The sequence below is a fragment of the Epinephelus fuscoguttatus genome, linkage group LG14, assembly GCF_011397635.1.
Source record: "Epinephelus fuscoguttatus linkage group LG14, E.fuscoguttatus.final_Chr_v1".
Classification (NCBI taxonomy): Eukaryota; Metazoa; Chordata; class Actinopteri; order Perciformes; family Serranidae; genus Epinephelus; species Epinephelus fuscoguttatus.
The window spans coordinates 15,162,980-15,181,136 of record NC_064765.1 but is presented as its reverse complement, the minus strand read 5'-3'; the positions used below and the strand labels follow the sequence as shown (position 1 = coordinate 15,181,136).

Below are 18,157 nucleotides of genomic sequence, written 5' to 3'. Positions count from 1 at the left end.
GAGCTGGACAAGTTTTTCAATCTGAGAATGAGACATCAACTGAGCAGAACAACTTTGCTGATGCCATGGACTGAGACGAACCAGAGCCTGATGAGATGGGACGACCAAGGGTGCTTGAGCTCATCCTGTTCGCACTCAGTCCCCTAAGCGAGTTGCTGTTACCGATTTCTGAGATTTTTTGACTCTTTGTATTTTTACTTCCAGCCTTATTCTTCAGAGTCCAAGGAGGTCGTGAGTAAAAGAGCAATAGCGTAGAGATAGGTAAAGAATTGACTGATTGTCTTTGATTAATTTTGTTTTCATTACATTATTGTATCTGATTGATAATAGCCAGTCCACAACGCCAGGAATCAGCACGCTCGTGACTTCGTTTTTTTATCCTACGATGTCGGCTCTTCCTATCATTGTGAAGCAGAATTCACCAAGCACTGGATTGTTCACCCACTAATAGGGAACATGAGCAGGGATTAGACCGTGGTGAGACAGGTTCATTTTACCCTACTGATGATGTGTTGTTGCAATAGTCAACCTGACTGTTGTTGACTCTGCTCCAGGTCGTCCAAATCTGAGGCCATGGTTCTCATCTGGGACTTGTTCATCAGTGAGGATAGAATGGAGCGTGAGATGGAAAGATGATTTGGTGAGGCTTCTGCAGTGATGCGGGCACTGTGCTGGTCCATCATGGTGAAGAGGTAGCTGAGCTCTAAATTGCCCGTAGGTGTGAATTTGAGCATGAATGGTTGCTTCAACTGTACAGTTCTTGAGAGACTGACCGACCAATGGACACTGCCATTCATGAAGACATGCAGCTAGGAATCTGTTAGAATCTGTATGAAAGCCACAATGAATTAGTTTCAGTCTAATTAACACAACATGACAGACAGTTACTACTTTATACCTTTATTATTGATAAAATATTTCCTGCACTTTCAATCTGACACAGATACACACAGAAGTCCACTGTCATAATACAGCAGGGCAGTCCTTCTCAATAACACCAAAAATGTAATCAATAACACTAGTAAACAATACAAAATGAAATTCAACTATTGCTGAGTATATAGCCAAAAAAAAAAAAAAGTTATTTCTACTTGCAAACTCTTGGCACTGATAAAGGCCAGATTTATACATGAAACAAAACCTGCAAGCACCATAAAAATATTTCATAACAAAATCAGATTTCCATCACGATTCATACAGTAACAAAATTATTTTGTCGCTTTTTTCTTCAAATAAATTATCCATCAGAATGATTTTTACTTCCCTGAAGTTCACATATAGTGCATGCAGATGAAACATTTAAATGTCCCACGATGAAAACTCTTGGAGCAACTCAGGAATTTGCACTTTTACATAATGAAGAAGAAAAACTGTCAGAAAGAATTTTAAATGTTTTACAGTATATTTGTGGAGCAGCAGTGAGCAGCAAATTCATCTGGCGCCATAGGTGATTATATAACACAGTGATGTTTGGCTCCATACAGTTATTCAGTTGAATGTGAAATGATATATTGAGGTGAGAGTGAAGACAGTCTGCTTTAATTTGGAGCTCTAAAAGGGGAGATTATGTTTGATACGTTTATAAAACATGACTGGAAGTAACCAAAGGCAGACGATCTACACTTACACAGCAAATGTGTCACTTCAAACCTTAAGTTGAGAACACACAGAGCAAAAATTATCTCACTGTAATACTTATTTAACCGTATTTGACTCTTGATGAAGCAGGGCTTTAAGTTAGGAAGATGCATTTTAAAGGAATTAAAGGGAGCAGAGGTAGAATGAGAGAGGTAGAGCGCGAGGTAGGGAGGACGGAGCAGCATCGAGGCGTCTCCACGTTAAGGCCCATCTCTCCTCTCCGTTATCAACCTAAAACAACCCCATGATCCAGATAAACGTTTTGTTCTTGGCGCACAGTGACGGGTTTATCATAAAAATGAGCATCACTTCAAACACCTAATGACCAACATCAACACATCATGGTTGATTTTTTACTATAATGGCTTCTTGTACTGAACAAGTGAAAGTTTAAAGCCACTAGCTTGTGGCTACTAGTATATAACATGTCACCCTGATTGCTATAGTTAATATAAAACACTATATGAGATAGAAACTCCAGTTTGCACAGGTGTCAGCCTGTGATAGAAAAAAACACCAAGTAGAAATAGTTTTCTCTCTGAGCTCATACTTTCACTATAAGGTTACAAATTAGCTACTGATCCATGCAGCAAAAAAAATCCTGAAGGTCACACTGTCTTCAAAAATCCCTCAGAAAATTTTGAAAAGCAAGCAAACAGCAACTGATTTAAAAAAACAGAATGTGTGGTGGCTGTAAGTTAGAAGAGCTTGAACGGAAAGGAAGCAAGCTTTAAAAAAAAAAATAAAATTGTCAGTTTTTTGAAAACAGCAAATTAAAGAGTCCAAATAAAATTCTTCTGCTCCTCTGTCGACAAATCAGACAGGAAGTACCTCAGAGTTTTTAGTCAGGTTTGAAAGATTTGCGGAGAAATACAGTTAAAAAAAAAAAAAAAGTGGCACAAGACTGATGTCGAGTGGATTGTCCTCATTGCAACATGGCATCTGTGTGTGTGTGTGCACATGTGGTTTTGTAGGTAGTTCTGATTAGTCCATGCACCCATGGGAGCAGGGTGCTATCTGAATTCCCCAACGCTGATCGACAGGGCTACCTCTGGTTTCCTGGATTTGGTCGGAGCAGTCTTCTTCTGTGGTCCAGCGCCATCAGAGCCTGCAGCCTGCCCTCTGAAAACAAGCAAGGGTAAAAAAGAATTAGGATCTTGAGCAGACGTTGGACGACATGAAATCTTATCAGAGCTAACTGACACAGTGGTGTGGTGTTACAGCTACATTACTGATCACAGTTGTCACAGGATGATTTCCAAACAACACATGCCATAAAAGGTTTGAGTTGTTTCCTGTTCTCTGAACTCAGTTCAAAGCCATGATCACAACTGTTACACCAAGAAACAAGCATGTTCCCCGCAGCTGCATGTGTCTAAGTGAATAAGTCCCACCCTTTCCTGCGTTCCTCCGCCTGCTCTCTGAGCCTCTGCTGACCCCGTTCATCCTCCAGGGTGAGGAAGTCCCTGTTGTTATCAATCAAAAGATTCTGGGAAAGACATCAAGGACAGATTTAGTGTTTCTCAAACAAATCAAAGCAAAACTGAGTCGTTCTTAAAAAGGGACAGGATTTTATTGATACCTTGATGCCGATTGTATCGCCGTCTTTGAGGTGAAATGGTGCTCCCAGTAATGATTCTGCTTTTCTCTTCTTTTTCTTTTTGGAAATCTGCTGACTCTGAGAGTTAAAGGCAAATGACACATTATTCACTGATAATGTGACAATGAATTAGCAACACATACAAGAACACTGACATTCTGGAATACTTTCTTTATTTATGCTCCTGATAAAATTATGGACTGAATGATCAAGGTTGACTGTCCAACTGTTAGCCACTCTTTGCTACATTTCATGCAGTCATTTCTTTCTCATGTTCTTCCCAAACTGTTTAAAGCTTTGCCATCTCCTCTACCAACTTAACTACTGAGCAAAAGACTGCAAGTACACATATGGGTTTAGCCTGACATTGATAGACTAAATCGCAAATGCAAAGAAGTCTGGAACCTCTCTGTTCATTTCCATTTTCATGGGGTTTTATCAAGGATTTATCAACATGTGACTAAGCGACAAATGACCAGATCAGCCCGGTGTACATGACCAATCATAGCACATTAAGGTGGGACTTGGTGCAAAGCCATGGAAAAAAACAATGCCTGAGCAACAGTAAATGTAAACAGACTACAGTGTGCAGAAATGAACTGGCATGCTGTCAAAGTAAACACATCTTTCTTCTCAAGGAAAGCTTTAAGTGCAGTCGATTGTTCTTCTTTCAGCCAAAGTATACAGTTCATTCAATACGGATACGGAAATGGCTTCAACAAAAAGTTTCACATCAGCTGCTGCCATATTAGGATGCTTTCACATTTGCCCTGACAACTTCGTTTGCCCCCTAAGTCCGGTTCGTTTGGACAGGTGCACACCAAAAAACTAATGCTGGTGCGGATCATTTGTGGTGAGAACGTGTTCCGACCTTGATCTGAACCAACTGCAGTCACATGACACATTGTTTGGGTTAAACATGAGCATGTTACAGTCCTGGAGGATTATTAATGTGCACCTCCTCCTGTACTGCCTTAATATGCACATTCAGCACATCCAATGCATCAAAACATTGTTTTCTAGTTGGAGCCGCGCCTCGTTTTCAAACTGTATGGTTTGACTAAAATGAACAATGACAGCAATATAGTCCACGATGAGCAGCGCTAAAATCAACCTGCGTAGTTGTCCCTCCATTGTGACATTAGAAAGTGTCACATTTATCTTGCAAGTGTACTCTTCTTCAAAGTTTTGTTTACTTCCTGGATTTTTCCCACATGGAAATTCTGACCAATCAAGAGCAGCTTTCTCGTGCAAGGCATTTGATCTGGTCCGCTTGTAAATGCTGCCGTGAGAACACGAACCAACTTTGTAAGTCCCTGATTCGGAGCAAAGCAAGCAAACTCTAGATCTGAAAGCACCCTACGTTGCAAGAACCAAACCAGATTCTCCTTTAGTCTTACCCAGTTTGAGATTTCCTCCCAGGTGTGTTTGTCTGGCTGGTGTTTGGCCAGCAGCAGAGAGTCAGGGGAGAGGCCGTAGTGTGCAGCCAGACAAGTGCGTAGAGAGCGTGGAGAAGAGTCACGGGATGCATCCCACACCAGCTCCTCAGGAGGGTAGAAACACCTCTCCCCTGGTACTCCCATTTTAACATTCAGCATCACATCTTTAGGGCTGAGGAACAGAGGGACAAAAAAAGAATTTAACTAAGAAATTAAATCAGGGAAATCTACTGTATGTATTGGACAGATGGTTAATGGTGGTGACATTCCAAACTTTACCCCAGATCTTCTTCTTTTAGTAGCTGCTGCACACAGAGGTCAGTGCCGCTGGTCAGCTTCAACTTCCTGATCGGGAGGAAACCAAACAGAAGGGCTGCATTTATCGATAATAAATCTAGTGGCCATCACATTACACATAAATGGGAATAAACACTGTGTCAGAAAACTTCATAGTCATACTTGAGTGTGAGCTGTTGTCCTCTGAGGATACGTGCCAGCCTCCATCCCTCAAGCTGCCACACACGCATGAACGCAGTGGTGGGCACACACACATCTTGAAGGGCTGGCAGCGTCAACACCTGATGCAGAAGTAGAGCAAGAGGTTTGCATTTGGTTAGATTAAAAGCATCAAAATTGCATACACTTACATTTACCTGGTTTGTGTTTTGTTGTGTTTGGCCTCCTAAACTAACCTGCTAGTAAAATGTCATCCAGTAACAACCTATGTTATACCCTTAGAACTAACTGGTAGGATTGGGAAAGGGGTTGATCTCTGGGTCCTAAGTAATACGGACGGAAAACTACTAGATTCAAAGAGGATTACCACACGAGTATGAACAACTATCAACTCTTTTGCAATACACATAACCTTCATACGCTACCTGAGTCTTGAGATCCTCCAGCGTGGCTTCGTCTGATATCTCCACCTGCCCTGCACTCCTCAGCTCCATGTTGCCAGCACACAGAGGAGGTACGTGACTTTGTGTTTCACCTGCAGTCACAACCTCCGGCACTTGCTCCTCAGTGAGGCCGTTGTCAGTGTGATTAAAATCCTGAGAAACCGCTGAGTTGTTTTTGGGATCCAGATAAAGCCACACAGATAGCTTGAGGAAACCCTGACAGATAAAGAGACAGCAAAGGCTGATTACAGAGGTGAAGTTTTAATGTATAACAGTGGTGGAATGTAACTAAGTACATTTACTCTAGTACTATACTTGAGTATAATTTTGAAGTACTTAGACTTGAATGTTTCTATTTTATTTTACTTCATACACCCACTCCAATACATCTCAGAGACAAATGTAGTTTTTACTTGACTTCGTTTGTCTAATGAAAAACCTTCTTGGATCATCTGGAAACAGCATCGTCAAAAATCTAGAAACAGGGCTGTTTTTCTGAGCTCATAAGAAGTTGACTCAACTTCTTTAAATATGTGATAACCTTACAGAACATGATGCATTGTTGTAGATCAAACTACCCAACAGTATAAATGAGTTAAAATGAGCACAACTTTAAACATCTACAGCAGTAAAATGCAACAAACATATCAGATAGCCAACCAAAAATATCAGATAGAATGGTACAACTTTTACTTTTACTTTCAGTACTTCAACTACATTTTGACGATAACACTTACATACTTTTACTTCAGTAAGGTTTTGAATGCAGGACTTTTACTTGTAGTGAAGTATTTTCACAGCGTGGTATTAGTTCACTTGCTGAAGTAAAGGATCTGAAAACTTCCTCCACCACCGGTGTATAATGACTCTCCAGCCCATATAAAAACCTTTAAGTACCTTTGGAGGAAGTTGTCCTTCTGTGACGACTAATGTCTCTCCATTGTTTATCTTCAGCTCTGACAGAGAAGCATCCTGAGAATAAAAGGTGGTTGTGATTAAATGGGAGAGTATTAATATATTTTTGTCAAATATGCAGCAGAAGTTGGTCAAATAGTTCAAAAAATACTCAAGAGTTTTGGTGTCATGTGATTGGATTTTGCCTTCTAGTATATATCTGCTTTTGGGTACATGCAAGTTTAGTTTTGTTAGCTTACAAATAATATTCTCTCTATGAACTTTGCCTGGTGCTACAAATCATTAAAAATCTGCCCCTCCAGGATTTCACAGAGTTTTTTTGGGGGATTGTTGCAGCCAAAAATACCTGATTTCACGCCAGCTTTTTAAATAAAATGGGAAGCATGTTGTAATGTTTTTTGACATTTTTTGCAATAAAAATTGCAAGTAGTTGTTTTTTTTTTGTACAATTCATTAAAAATCAAGGCAATTTGTTCCAATGAGTATAAACCACACTATTCTTGGTTTGTGTGTTGTGTGTCCTTTACACACGACATCTATTGCACGTCTGTCCGTCCTGGACGAGGGATCTCTCCTCAGTTGCTCTTCCTAAGGTTTCTACCATTTTTTTCCCCCTTATCCACTGTGAGGTTTCCGAGGACAGAGGGATGTTGTCTGCTGTAAAGCCCTCTGAATTAAATTGGGATTTGTGAAACTGGACTTTATATTTAAATAAAATTGTATTGAATTAACGTCACCACCGTCCATACATAATTAATCTCACTATGATTTTTTTCTGCACTTGCAATGGATCTGTAACAGCCTCTGTCACGGTGATTTGTCTGTTGTCAACGTGTTTCAGCTATTCTCCACATTTTGAGGTACAAAAGTATTTGTTAAATCAGTGACTTTTGTTTGTGTTTCATCACAACATTGCTCACGGGACGAAACATCAGGGCATTGCCTTGCATGGTCTTTAACTGTCATTTTTGTTGGTAAATGTGAGACATTGAAAAACATCTACATCTTCGCGATCAGAGACAAGAGGGCGAGTTTGACAATGTGCTACTATTGGTGAAACTCACGGCAAACTATAATGATTGTTCCAATCTGTGGAAAAGTTGCAGTGATTGAACAAAACTGCAAGGTCCCACAGAATTCATAGGGTTTAGTTGAATATGCGTTAATTGTTGCTACTGCAACATCACAACATCCTGGAGGGACTGAAAAAGTATGTGAAAATGCTCAAACAATCAGCAGGGTAAAATGAGCAAAGCAAAAAATATCTATCTGACATCTACAAACAGTTTGATTTAGGCTCTGCCAGGAAGCTGAGGCTCGAGTCCAGACCCTCCAGAAAGCCCTGAAGAAGGTCATCCTCAAATCCAAACCTTACTTTGAACTCAAGGCTCAATTCAGTCTCATTCTTGAGGTGTGTACCAGCAGTGAGTTTTTAAATATAACAAATACTATTCATACTGTGCACAATACAGTCAGCCACCCACCTCATCCATAATTGGTTCTCCAACCTCCTCACACCAATCCAGCCTCCTCAAGTGCCAACAGGTGCCTGCAAACACACATTTAAAATCATATTACAAACAGTTAACGACCACAAAAGTTGAGTCTACAGTACATACTAGTTACATACAGTATGATAGGAAAACAGTAGAAAACTGTAGTTTTACCATCAAGTCCCACGGCATCCAGCATCGCCTTTAGACACTGCAAATAACAATCAAAAGATAAACATTTTTTAAAAGGACACAAACATGTAATATCAGCACATTATGAATGTTTCACAAAATACGTTTCCTCACCTCTTTGACGGTACAAGTTTTCTCCACAATTATGTTCATCTCCATGCCAGCAGAGGGCGCCATGCCCACAGTGAAGTGCAAGAAAAGCTGCCAAGCAAATGGAAACATCAACATCAGTCAAGCATATTAAACACTCGTAACTCTTCAGCTCGATTTGTTTTAAAATGTGGGATCCGATGGTTTTATTGGTACTTAAACGTTCTGCAACATTCAGCTGTGCAGCTGCAAGTACAAAGGATTTATTGAAGATCTCAAATAAAAAGACACACCTGTGATGCCTTGGGGGCATTTCCCGGACAGAGAGTCAGTGTGGTCATGAGTCGCACGCCTGCATCCCGAACACTCAGCTCCTCACACACTGTCAGGTAAACCACGGTAAGACAACATAAATGCACTTAGTAAATGTGCTCTAAAAACTTCAAAGATACATGATGAGAAGAAAAATTACAAGCAGGGGGAGTACCTTTTAAACATTTAATGAGGGGGCAGTGTAAAGGAATGCCTATCTTAATATTTTGGTTAAAATGAGGGGGATTTCCAGCTCTAACTCATCTGCACCATTAAAATCACCCCCAGGTTACAAAGTACAGTACCTGGAGGAAGGAGTTTCCCTGTGCAGTCCACCTGCCTCAGACAGTATTGTGCACCTGGTCAGTGAGAATAAAAACAACAGCTGATTTAGGAATGTATGCTTGCATAAGAACATACGATTCCAAACACAAATACACATTTTCACTGCCTGAACAGTAGCTGAGAGTTAAAATAAAAAAATACTTAAAGACACTTGTGAGGTCCCGAGCCAGTTTTCATCTTGGGCATGTTATAATTTATTGAGGTATTCTATACTAACCCTGGTAAAACCTAAAGCAGTGTAGCCTCATGTTTGAAGTGTTACAGTTTAATGGGCTGTAATTTTACATTTGCAAGAGACATTTACGATATATGTTTACTTCACTAACCTATCTTAGAACATTGCTGCAAAGACGCTACATATTTTAAAACATGGATGCTTCACTTTGTGTAAAATTTTGTCACGATTAGTGCAAAGTTACGGCCAAAAACATGTTTTGTGAGGTCACAGAGACCTTGACCTTTGACCACCAAACTCTGATGAGTTCATTGCTGAGTTCAAGTGGATGTTTTTGCCAAATCTGAGGAAATCCCTTCAAGGCCTTTTTGAAATATCGCATTTACGAATATGAGACAGACACAAGGTTACAGTGGCCTTTACTTTTGACCAATCTAATCCATTCATTGTTGAATCCAAATGGACGTATGTGCCAAATTCGAGGAAATTCCTTCAAGGTTTTGAGATATTGTGTTCATGAGAATGCAACAGATACAAAATCACACTGACGCTGAGCTTTTACCAATCTAGTCAATTCATTGTTGAGTCCAAGTGGACGTTTGTGCCAAATTCGAGGAAATCCCTTCAAGGCCTTACAATATCACGTTCATTTGGGACAAATTTTAAGAAATTCCTTCAACGATTTCTTGAGATATTGTTTTCCCAAGAGTGAGACAGACAAGGTCACAGTGACCCCGACCTTTGACCAACAAATCTAGTCAGTTCATTGTTTAGTCCAAGTGGACATTTGTGCCAAATTTGAGGATCTGTGTTCACAAGAATTAATCCACACTTGTTTCACTAAGTGGGACTCTGCATCTGCATATACTCTATAATGAGGAGAGTGACCAGGAAATCTTTTGCAGACACAGTTATGTATAAGACTGAGCATCTTGCCTGAGATTTGCTCCTGTAGCTGCAGCTCCTCTATGGCCCTCTGCTTCACCTCACACAGCAGCTGTAAGAGAGACACATTAATCACATGAATTACTTTTAGAAAGGACAATGTGATACTTTAATGGAGAGACAAAGAGCACAGCCAGACAGAGCAGCACAACAATTACTGACCATACTTCCTGTAGCTGGAACCTTAATCTTCCTCCTCTCCTCTTCTTTCTCCCCTTCTCCTCCTCCTCCTATAAGTGGTCGAAACTCCACTTGGAGCCAGCGGCAGTCAGACGGTGTAGTCACAGTGACGACGTCTCCATTTAGAGCGAACATGCTGAACAAAGTTAAGAAGACAGTGGTAAAACACATGGCTGATGAAAACAACATGTACACACACTGTTAAGGATTTTACCTGCTGTCGAAGGACTGTGGCTCCAGCACCAATAGTGCATCTCCGTCTTTCAGCGACAGCTCCTTGAGCGTCCGCTGCATGTCATCGGGTGGGAACACCCTCCATCCACTTGCCCCTCCTCCCTCTCCTGCCTCGTGCTCTCCTCTCTGTCCTCCTTTATGCTCCTGGCACAGCAGACTCTCCTCAGGCTCCCCCAGTGCCTCCCTCACCTCCCCGAGGGTCGCAGCACCTGCAAACCCTCTGGCTTCCTTTTTAAGCCCTGGTTCCCCATTTTCAAAACCTCCTCTTCCCTCCTCACACTCCATCCCATCCTCCACCTCCTGACCTTCATCTTCCCCCAAAAAGGGACGGACAACATTTAGTAGCACTGGCTCCCACTCTGCTCCAGTTAGGACAGTCGCACCACAAACCTGAAGGGAGACAAACAGGTACATTAGTCAGCAACTTGGGATCTTACCAAGTGAGCATTACAGATAACGTGCTGTACTCACCTCTCTGCCGTTCCACACAAACAGATCAGAGTTTGTACAAATGCCTGCACTGTACAGGGACACACCATCATCTGCAAAGAGAACCACAAGCAGAATATAGTTACGCAATTTGCCAAAACGTATTATATCCTCTTGAGGTGTTTTACATTTAAGTGTCTCACCTGTAAGAGTGTTGTAGAGGTGTAACCCTGCAGGAAGACTCCTGGCCACAGTCAGAGCCATGTCCCCTTCCCAGAGTTCCTGCATCTACATAAACAAATGCACATATGCACAAAAAATAGCTAAATCTCTCATTCTTTTCAGTGTTTTATAAACAACAGCTAGAGTTGCAACATCAGTTACCTGATAAATAGCTAATCTGAGATCTCCCACAGTTTTTCTGCGGTCGAAACTCAAATTGGTGCTCCCATTCTGCTCTTTGCTGATTGGCTGCAGGGCTCCATTTTCGAGCCTATATGAGGGGGCCAGGTGCAGATGCAGCTCAATGGTGTTGTTAGTGGCTTCAAACTCCTCGCTGTAATATAAAGAGTGTTGACTGATATGAATAATCTATGTAACAAACCCATTTTTATACAACTTCTGTTGATCCTCACTGATTGTGAAATTTAAGATACCACTTAAAGCTATAGTTGGTAATGTTGGAGAGCTAGCAAGATTTGAAAGCGGCACCTCCTCTAAGCTCCACCCCCTCCTCCCCCTCCCGTCAGTGCTCTGTCCAAAGCCACCGCCCCACACGAACTTGAACTCGCATCCTGCAGTAGGAGTAAGCAGGGCAGAGGAGAGCCGAGTAAAATAACAAATCCCCCGAAGCAAACAAATAATTACCTGTCCAACAGAAAGACAGCAACCTCTGCATCACTTTTCAGGCCCTTCAGCTCCCTCAGTTGTCTCCACCGTTCAAAAGCTGCAACAATGTTGACTCTGGTTTGTGCTCTCACTTTATCCAAAGCTTTTTTCGTCGCAGCCTTTTCTGCCTCTGACTTTCTTTTCTCAGCCTGTTCAGTGGGGCGAGCCATTACAAGTAACACTGGAAGTGGTACTTTTGGTTGCATTTTCTCTGCCATTGTTCAGCAAACTCCTGCTAACCTTGGTTTTTACAGACCTGCAGCTGCCACAGAGGTCACATTTTTTTCGTTCCTTTTTCTAAACACATTATGTATTGACTACTCTCAGGATGGAAGGACCGTTTCACCCAGTATAACAAGAAGTGTTTCTGAACAGGATTACCAACTATAGCTTTAAATCTTACACTCATAGAGGGGAACGTAGAGCCTACACCATAGCGTGACGCACAACTCCCCAGGAATGTAACTACATGTCGCAGCAACAAAGACCTCTTGTTTTTTTTTGCAAGTTGAAACCATTTCCCTCAGTGGAAACAAAGCTTTTATTTACTTCAATATCACAGATAAACAATAAATTGTGTGAATAATATCATTTTAAGTCTTCTGTGTGATTTATCCTTTGGGGATTTACACTCGGGGATTTATCCTGGCTTCATATGAGCAGAGGAAATCTCTATCATATGATGATCATAATTTATACAATATAAAATGCCATAGGCTTGTGCTAAAAACATTATCATGTTGTATTTGTGGGGAAAATGTGTCCAGATAAAGACAAGTGTTTGTCTGTGAATGCTGCGAGTTATAGTGAAGCTGATTTGTGTACTTGTGTTTGAAATTGTCTCCATTAAGCCATATTTAATGTGTGTTTTGAATCAATTAAACTTCACAGAGACCCCGCCGCCGTCTAGTGTTTTGGAGGTGTAACTGCAGAGTGACACAGACACACCATAGCACAAGTATAAATGCTCACAACGGGAAAGGTGACATGCGTAGGCTAAGGTGTAGGGTCTGCCACACAACTATAAATCCCGCTTAAGTCAGAACCCACTTAACAGCTAAAAGTGTCATGTGGTGATAGCGTAATATGTGTGTTTGTCTCTGTACCGCATGTTCTGCAGTTTGATGTTCTCCTCCTGAGCCATCTGGATGAGGTTGAGAGGAACTTTATACTGGGGATTGTTCAGGGCTGTGAATGTAAACACATAAAACACATTTCAATAGATAAATATTAGTCTTCTAATTACTTCGCCTCCTGTGTACTTGATGACATAACTATTAAGTTATCAAACTAAACAAATGATGAACCAGTTTGCTGTTTCATTCATTCAAATTACCCATAATAATTTTTTCCTTCACTCTTTCTTTCTCCGATTCTCTTTTCCAAAACAAAACATGGTGTCTGTTACCTTCACTAGGCCTGTGCAGCCGCGTTTTTCTGTAGAACAGCATGTACGCGCTCTCTTTGCCCTGGAACTGCTTCTCTATGTCAGACTCCCTGATAGAAGTCACCGTGGAGTCGTTCAGATCAAACCAGTGGCTACCCTGCTGACAGACAGGAAGAAAAACCATGAGAAACAGGCACCTAAGTAATCACAAGATGTCCACCAGGAACAGTCTTTGTTCACGTTAGACCTTTTAGACTGTTGCTCTACCTCTTGCCCACACTCTGGCTTCTGGTCTTGTTCCGGCTGTTGCTCAGCAGCTCCGGGGTCTGAAGGTGTTGAAGGATCGGAGTTAGTGGTCTGCTCTGCTGGGCCGGGCGGCTCAGTCACAGGGCTTGGCGGGTTTGCCTTCAGTGCCACTCGAGTACCATTGGACACCAACATGAAAATATCACTATGGGACTGCAGGAACTACACCAGGAGGGAAAAGCAAAGAAGTAAGAACTATTGGTATGAGATATACACTGGTATGAGCTCAAAATGATAAATATGAAAACATAAAAACAAGAACTCCTAAATACCTTTCCTATGGGACCATAGTGTTTTCTGAACTTTTTGCTCCAGGATGAACCAATCTTATTCATGAGTTTCTGTCCCAGCTGGTCCAAGAGGACACTCTTTGATGGTTCCTAGTGGACAGAAAATGAATGCCACCCAATTAAAAGAGCTGGCAATACTACTGACTCAACAAGAAACACTTAATGAACTAAAAATATTCCGATTGAGGAGAGTTGCTGTGGCTATACCTGGGCAATAATGGCAGTGAGGACAGACAAAGGGTCATCTTCTTGTACTTTTGGCTCACACATTTTCTTGACCTCCTCCTTGACTTTCCTCTGAGTCTTGGGTTTGCATTCCTCCTCCTGACAAAGAAACAAGGAGGTGATGCCTATCCTGGTGCACACATTCAAAAACTGAATGGCAAACTTTATTTAACATTGCTGATACTAAGCACATCCAAAAAGTCTGCCAATCTGAATATTAGCAGTAATTTTATTGGGGATGTTTGCCCTGGTGTGTTTCTCACCGTTGGCTCCCATTGGCCAAGCTGGTCAATGTCCCTGATATGAACGTGGTAATGGCCACCATAGCAGCCGCCCTTATGGATAATCACAGAGAACAGCTCGTAGGAGTAATCAGAGTCATCTCCATCAGTCTGTGAGGGAGGAAAACATAATCAAGACCTCTTAGTGTGTCAAAACCTTCCAGAATGAAGTTCACATGAGCCTGGAAACCAAAAAATTGAACTAAAATAACAACAAATAAGATCATTATTAAATATTCTTAAGGGTGCTGTATAAATAAAGTTTGACTGAATTATTGACATTATTATTATTGACAATTAAGAAGAGTCATGTTAAATGTGCCTGATCTAAAAAGAAGAGAGGTTAGTGTTAAAATCCATCAGGTACCTCTTCACAAAATGGCCGTAGGTTGATGCTTAAGGGGAAACTGTAGCGTCCCGTCTCCTTGTATCGCTCACATTTGGCAAAATCAAAGCTGAATCTCAGCAAAGACATGGTTATGAATGGAGGGAGCTTCTTCAACTTGGCAGACTGCAACAGCAAAATAAGTAAAGGAAGGTGAGGAACAACAAAAAAAGGCAACATTTTTGATGTAAAAAAGAAAAAGAAATTACACAAGGAGACCATGTTTATTTAACAAGTTTTTACATGTTTAGTTTTAATGCTCCTTTCCAGGGAAAAAGAGGGAAAGGGAGAATTTTATTATCTCTTATGGCTCACTGTGATATAACCATTGTTATTGTGTTGACACAGTCTGAAGCTGGCACTGACCTTGGCAGCAGTCACCAGCTTGTTACACTGTGCACAGCGGTACAGGTTATTGCCCTCAAACAACTCTTCCTCTACAAACATGTTCCACAGAGCCTCCTCCAGGCTAGACACGCCACAAACACATGCCGTCAGGTCCAGGAAGTCCTCCTAAAGAAGACACAGAAAACAGAGCTGGGTTAATTAGTCATCTTTGTGTTAGCATTTTATAGTAAGACTTTTTCCACTTAGGACTACTCCCATTGTGTCAGTCTTGCTAAATCTTACTGACATGAGATTTAGACAAAAACAGTAACTAATGGGCAGAATATAACTTTTAAAAAGGAGCCACATCAAAGAGGCAGAGAAACCTGGCAAATATGGACGCACCTGTCTCTGGCTGACGTTACCACACTCCTTGCAGACAATGCTGTTGACAATGGTCCCATGGTACAGCTGGTGGATAAACGTACTACCACTGGTGCCCACAAGAGAGTGCTCCAGGGCACTGAACAGGATCCTGTTCAGCTCCTGCACATCATGCTGGTTTGTTCCCTGAGAGAAGAACACACAGAAAAGGGATCAAATTACAAACAAAAGACATCGGTTGTGCCCCAGTTCCACACTATGAACTAACTGTATACAGTGCATACTGTATTAGACGTTTAATGGTATGTTGTCGGTGTGTTATCATTGAAGAAATCAATGCACTTCACCCTTAAATACAAACAGGAAGTTATGCAAGACGAGCACCAATAGACATCAATAAAACTTGACTGAAAATGCAAAATGGTTCTCCACTTTTCTTCTCTAGCTAGAAGCAGCTTCCTGTGGTGTAGCAGTAGTTGATGTGGTGGGCGTACTACTAAGTTGATGGGTAGGTTTCCAAGAAGGAAGTGGGTGCACTCTCCTATATATTCTGATGGCTTTTTGTCTGATATACAATACTGTATACTGTAAACGGACAGAAAAAGAAGTAGGTACACCCATAAACCTGCAGTCTTGACCTGGAAAATGTGGTCATGCATGGCCTGTGTAAATCTGTGAATGCTTCTTCCTGTTTTCCCTCTTTGTGAATTTGTTTTGCATGACTGCAGCTGGGATGCCTCCAGACAAAATGTAAGTGAAATCAGGCCCGACCTGCCAATAATGTGAAATCCACTTTTGTGCATTTCAGCATGCAATTCCTGGTATGACTGGAAGGTAAATCGCTCACTGAAATGAGAAGTGTAACCTGAGCCTCTCTTTCTCCCTCCCACTGACAAAGATAATGGACACATACCTCACTGCTGTTCCAGCCAAAGCTGTCAGTGAGGTCAGCGGTGGAGGCGCTCTGCTGGTCCACCAGCAGCAGACTGGCAAACAGTCTCTGCAGCTCCAGAGGGATCACTCTGACCTGAGGAGAACAAAGGAAAACCTCCTTAGATATAAGTTAAATGTAAGACTTTTAAAGACATTTTTAATACCACCTTATATGAAATTTAAGACCAAACCTGCAATGGAAATACACATTATATATACACTTCCCAGCCATTTTATTAGGCACACCTGTTTAACTGTTTGTTAATGCAAATAGCTAATTAGCTAATCACATGGCAGCAACACAGTGCATGTTTAGGCATGTAGACATGGTCTAGATGACCTGCTGAAGTTCAAACTGAGCATCAGAATGGGGAAGAAAGGTGATTTAAGACATTGAAGGTGGCATGGTTGTTGGTGCCAGACGGGCTGGTCTGTCAAAAACTGCTGATCTACTGGGATTTTCACACAACCATCTCTAGGGTGAGCGGCAGTTCTCTAGGTGAAAATACCATGTTTATGCCAGAGGTCAGAGGAGAATGGCCAGACTGGTTAAAGATGTTAGAAAAGTGACTCAAATAACCACTCGTTACAACCAAGGTCTGCAGAAGACCATCTCTGAGCCAACAACACGTCCAACCTTGAAGCAGATGGGCTACAGCAGCAGAAGACCACACCAGGTGCCACTCCTGTCAGCTAACAACAGGAAACTGAGGCTACAGTTCACACAGGCTCACCAAAACTGGACAATAGATGGTTGGAAAAATGTTGCCTGGTCTGATGAGTCTGGATTTGAGACTTTTTAAAGCCTCATATTAAGAAAACTTAATTTAAGACATTGTAGGACTCTTTAAGGACCCGTAGACACCCATTACAATTCAAAGATACAGACATTTCATTTATGGTTAAAGCAATAGGCACTTTACATCACTTACTTTGGACCCTGGTTTCTCTTTGTCTTCCAGGCATCCTAATTCCTCTGCTCCCAGCTTGAACAGCTCCTCTGTACAGATACACACCAAACAATGAATATGTAAACATAAATAAATAAATAACTGCTCTCTGGTTGTCTGCTGCACTCAATCTCATCCCATGACTCTAAAAGAAATAATCTGTCCTCACCTCTGAACTCTGGGGTGAACAGCAGGGTCTGGAGCAGAGAGTTGAGGTAGCAGGTGCCACCCTGGTTCTTGATGCCGCACAGATTGCTTCTTCCTCGGGGTGGAGGTGGCTCGTCTCCCCCCTTCACAACTCTGCCTCTGGAGGAGGTGGAAGAGAAGCCTTCCTCCTCCTCCTCCTCGAATAGATTCCCAAACATGCCGTTTGAGTGATTCACTCCGTTTTCTCTGCGTTATGCTCGGGCTCTCGTGGTAAATCGTGTGTTAGCACTGTGATATTCCCTCTTGCTATCTCATCTTGGTCTTGCCGAGTTCTCTGTTGACAATGGCCGGGCTCACTCTGAAATAAGAAGACTTCACGGGGCTAAACATAGCGACTATTACCGGATGTAGCATGTAAGCGTTGGACTCGCTGAAAGGTTGTTTAGCTAGTTTAGTACGCTAACAAAGGCAAACGGTCCGACACTGATGAGCAGTATGACAGCTCAGCGAAAGTGGGGAGAAAAAAATCAGGCTGTCAGTAACGTTTACGGTCACTGTTACTACAACTGGACAAAATGGCGTATTCTCACCGAATCTCTAACGACTCGTTTAACTGAATTAATTCACGGTGTAGCTCCTGGCGCTCTCTCTTTCTTCCTCTGTCTGTCTTAAAACGAATAAACGAAACGTAAATAAAAATACCATCGGTGAACAGTGGGCAGCCATGTTTCTTTCTGGCTGAAAATGGAGCGGTGCATTGTGGTACTT

At 41.8% G+C, this 18,157-nt stretch overlaps 1 protein-coding gene across 2 annotated transcripts; it reads right to left on the bottom strand.

Moving 5' to 3' along the window:
• Positions 1-752: 752 nt before the first annotated feature.
• Positions 753-18,122, bottom strand: usp40 (ubiquitin specific peptidase 40). 2 transcript variants are annotated; one of them, XM_049596536.1, is made up of 31 exons: positions 17,412-18,122; positions 17,225-17,292; positions 16,273-16,386; positions 15,381-15,545; positions 15,015-15,161; positions 14,631-14,774; positions 14,246-14,374; positions 13,965-14,081; positions 13,740-13,847; positions 13,429-13,629; positions 13,183-13,321; positions 12,881-12,962; positions 11,271-11,442; positions 11,090-11,174; positions 10,929-10,999; positions 10,438-10,847; positions 10,206-10,359; positions 10,035-10,095; positions 8,884-8,937; positions 8,560-8,648; positions 8,291-8,377; positions 8,159-8,195; positions 7,976-8,040; positions 6,474-6,548; positions 5,559-5,792; positions 5,137-5,255; positions 4,957-5,022; positions 4,639-4,849; positions 3,221-3,316; positions 3,033-3,127; positions 753-2,760 (listed from the first exon to the last, which is right to left on the bottom strand). In XM_049596536.1, exons 1-31 carry the CDS (start codon positions 17,605-17,607, stop codon positions 2,652-2,654), a joined length of 3,900 nt encoding a protein of 1,299 aa, XP_049452493.1. In that variant the 5' UTR covers positions 17,608-18,122; the 3' UTR covers positions 753-2,651. The 2 variants fall into 2 exon arrangements, with proteins under 2 accessions (XP_049452493.1, XP_049452494.1); XM_049596537.1 differs by having other exon boundaries at positions 13,183-13,318.
• Positions 18,123-18,157: the final 35 nt, after the last annotated feature.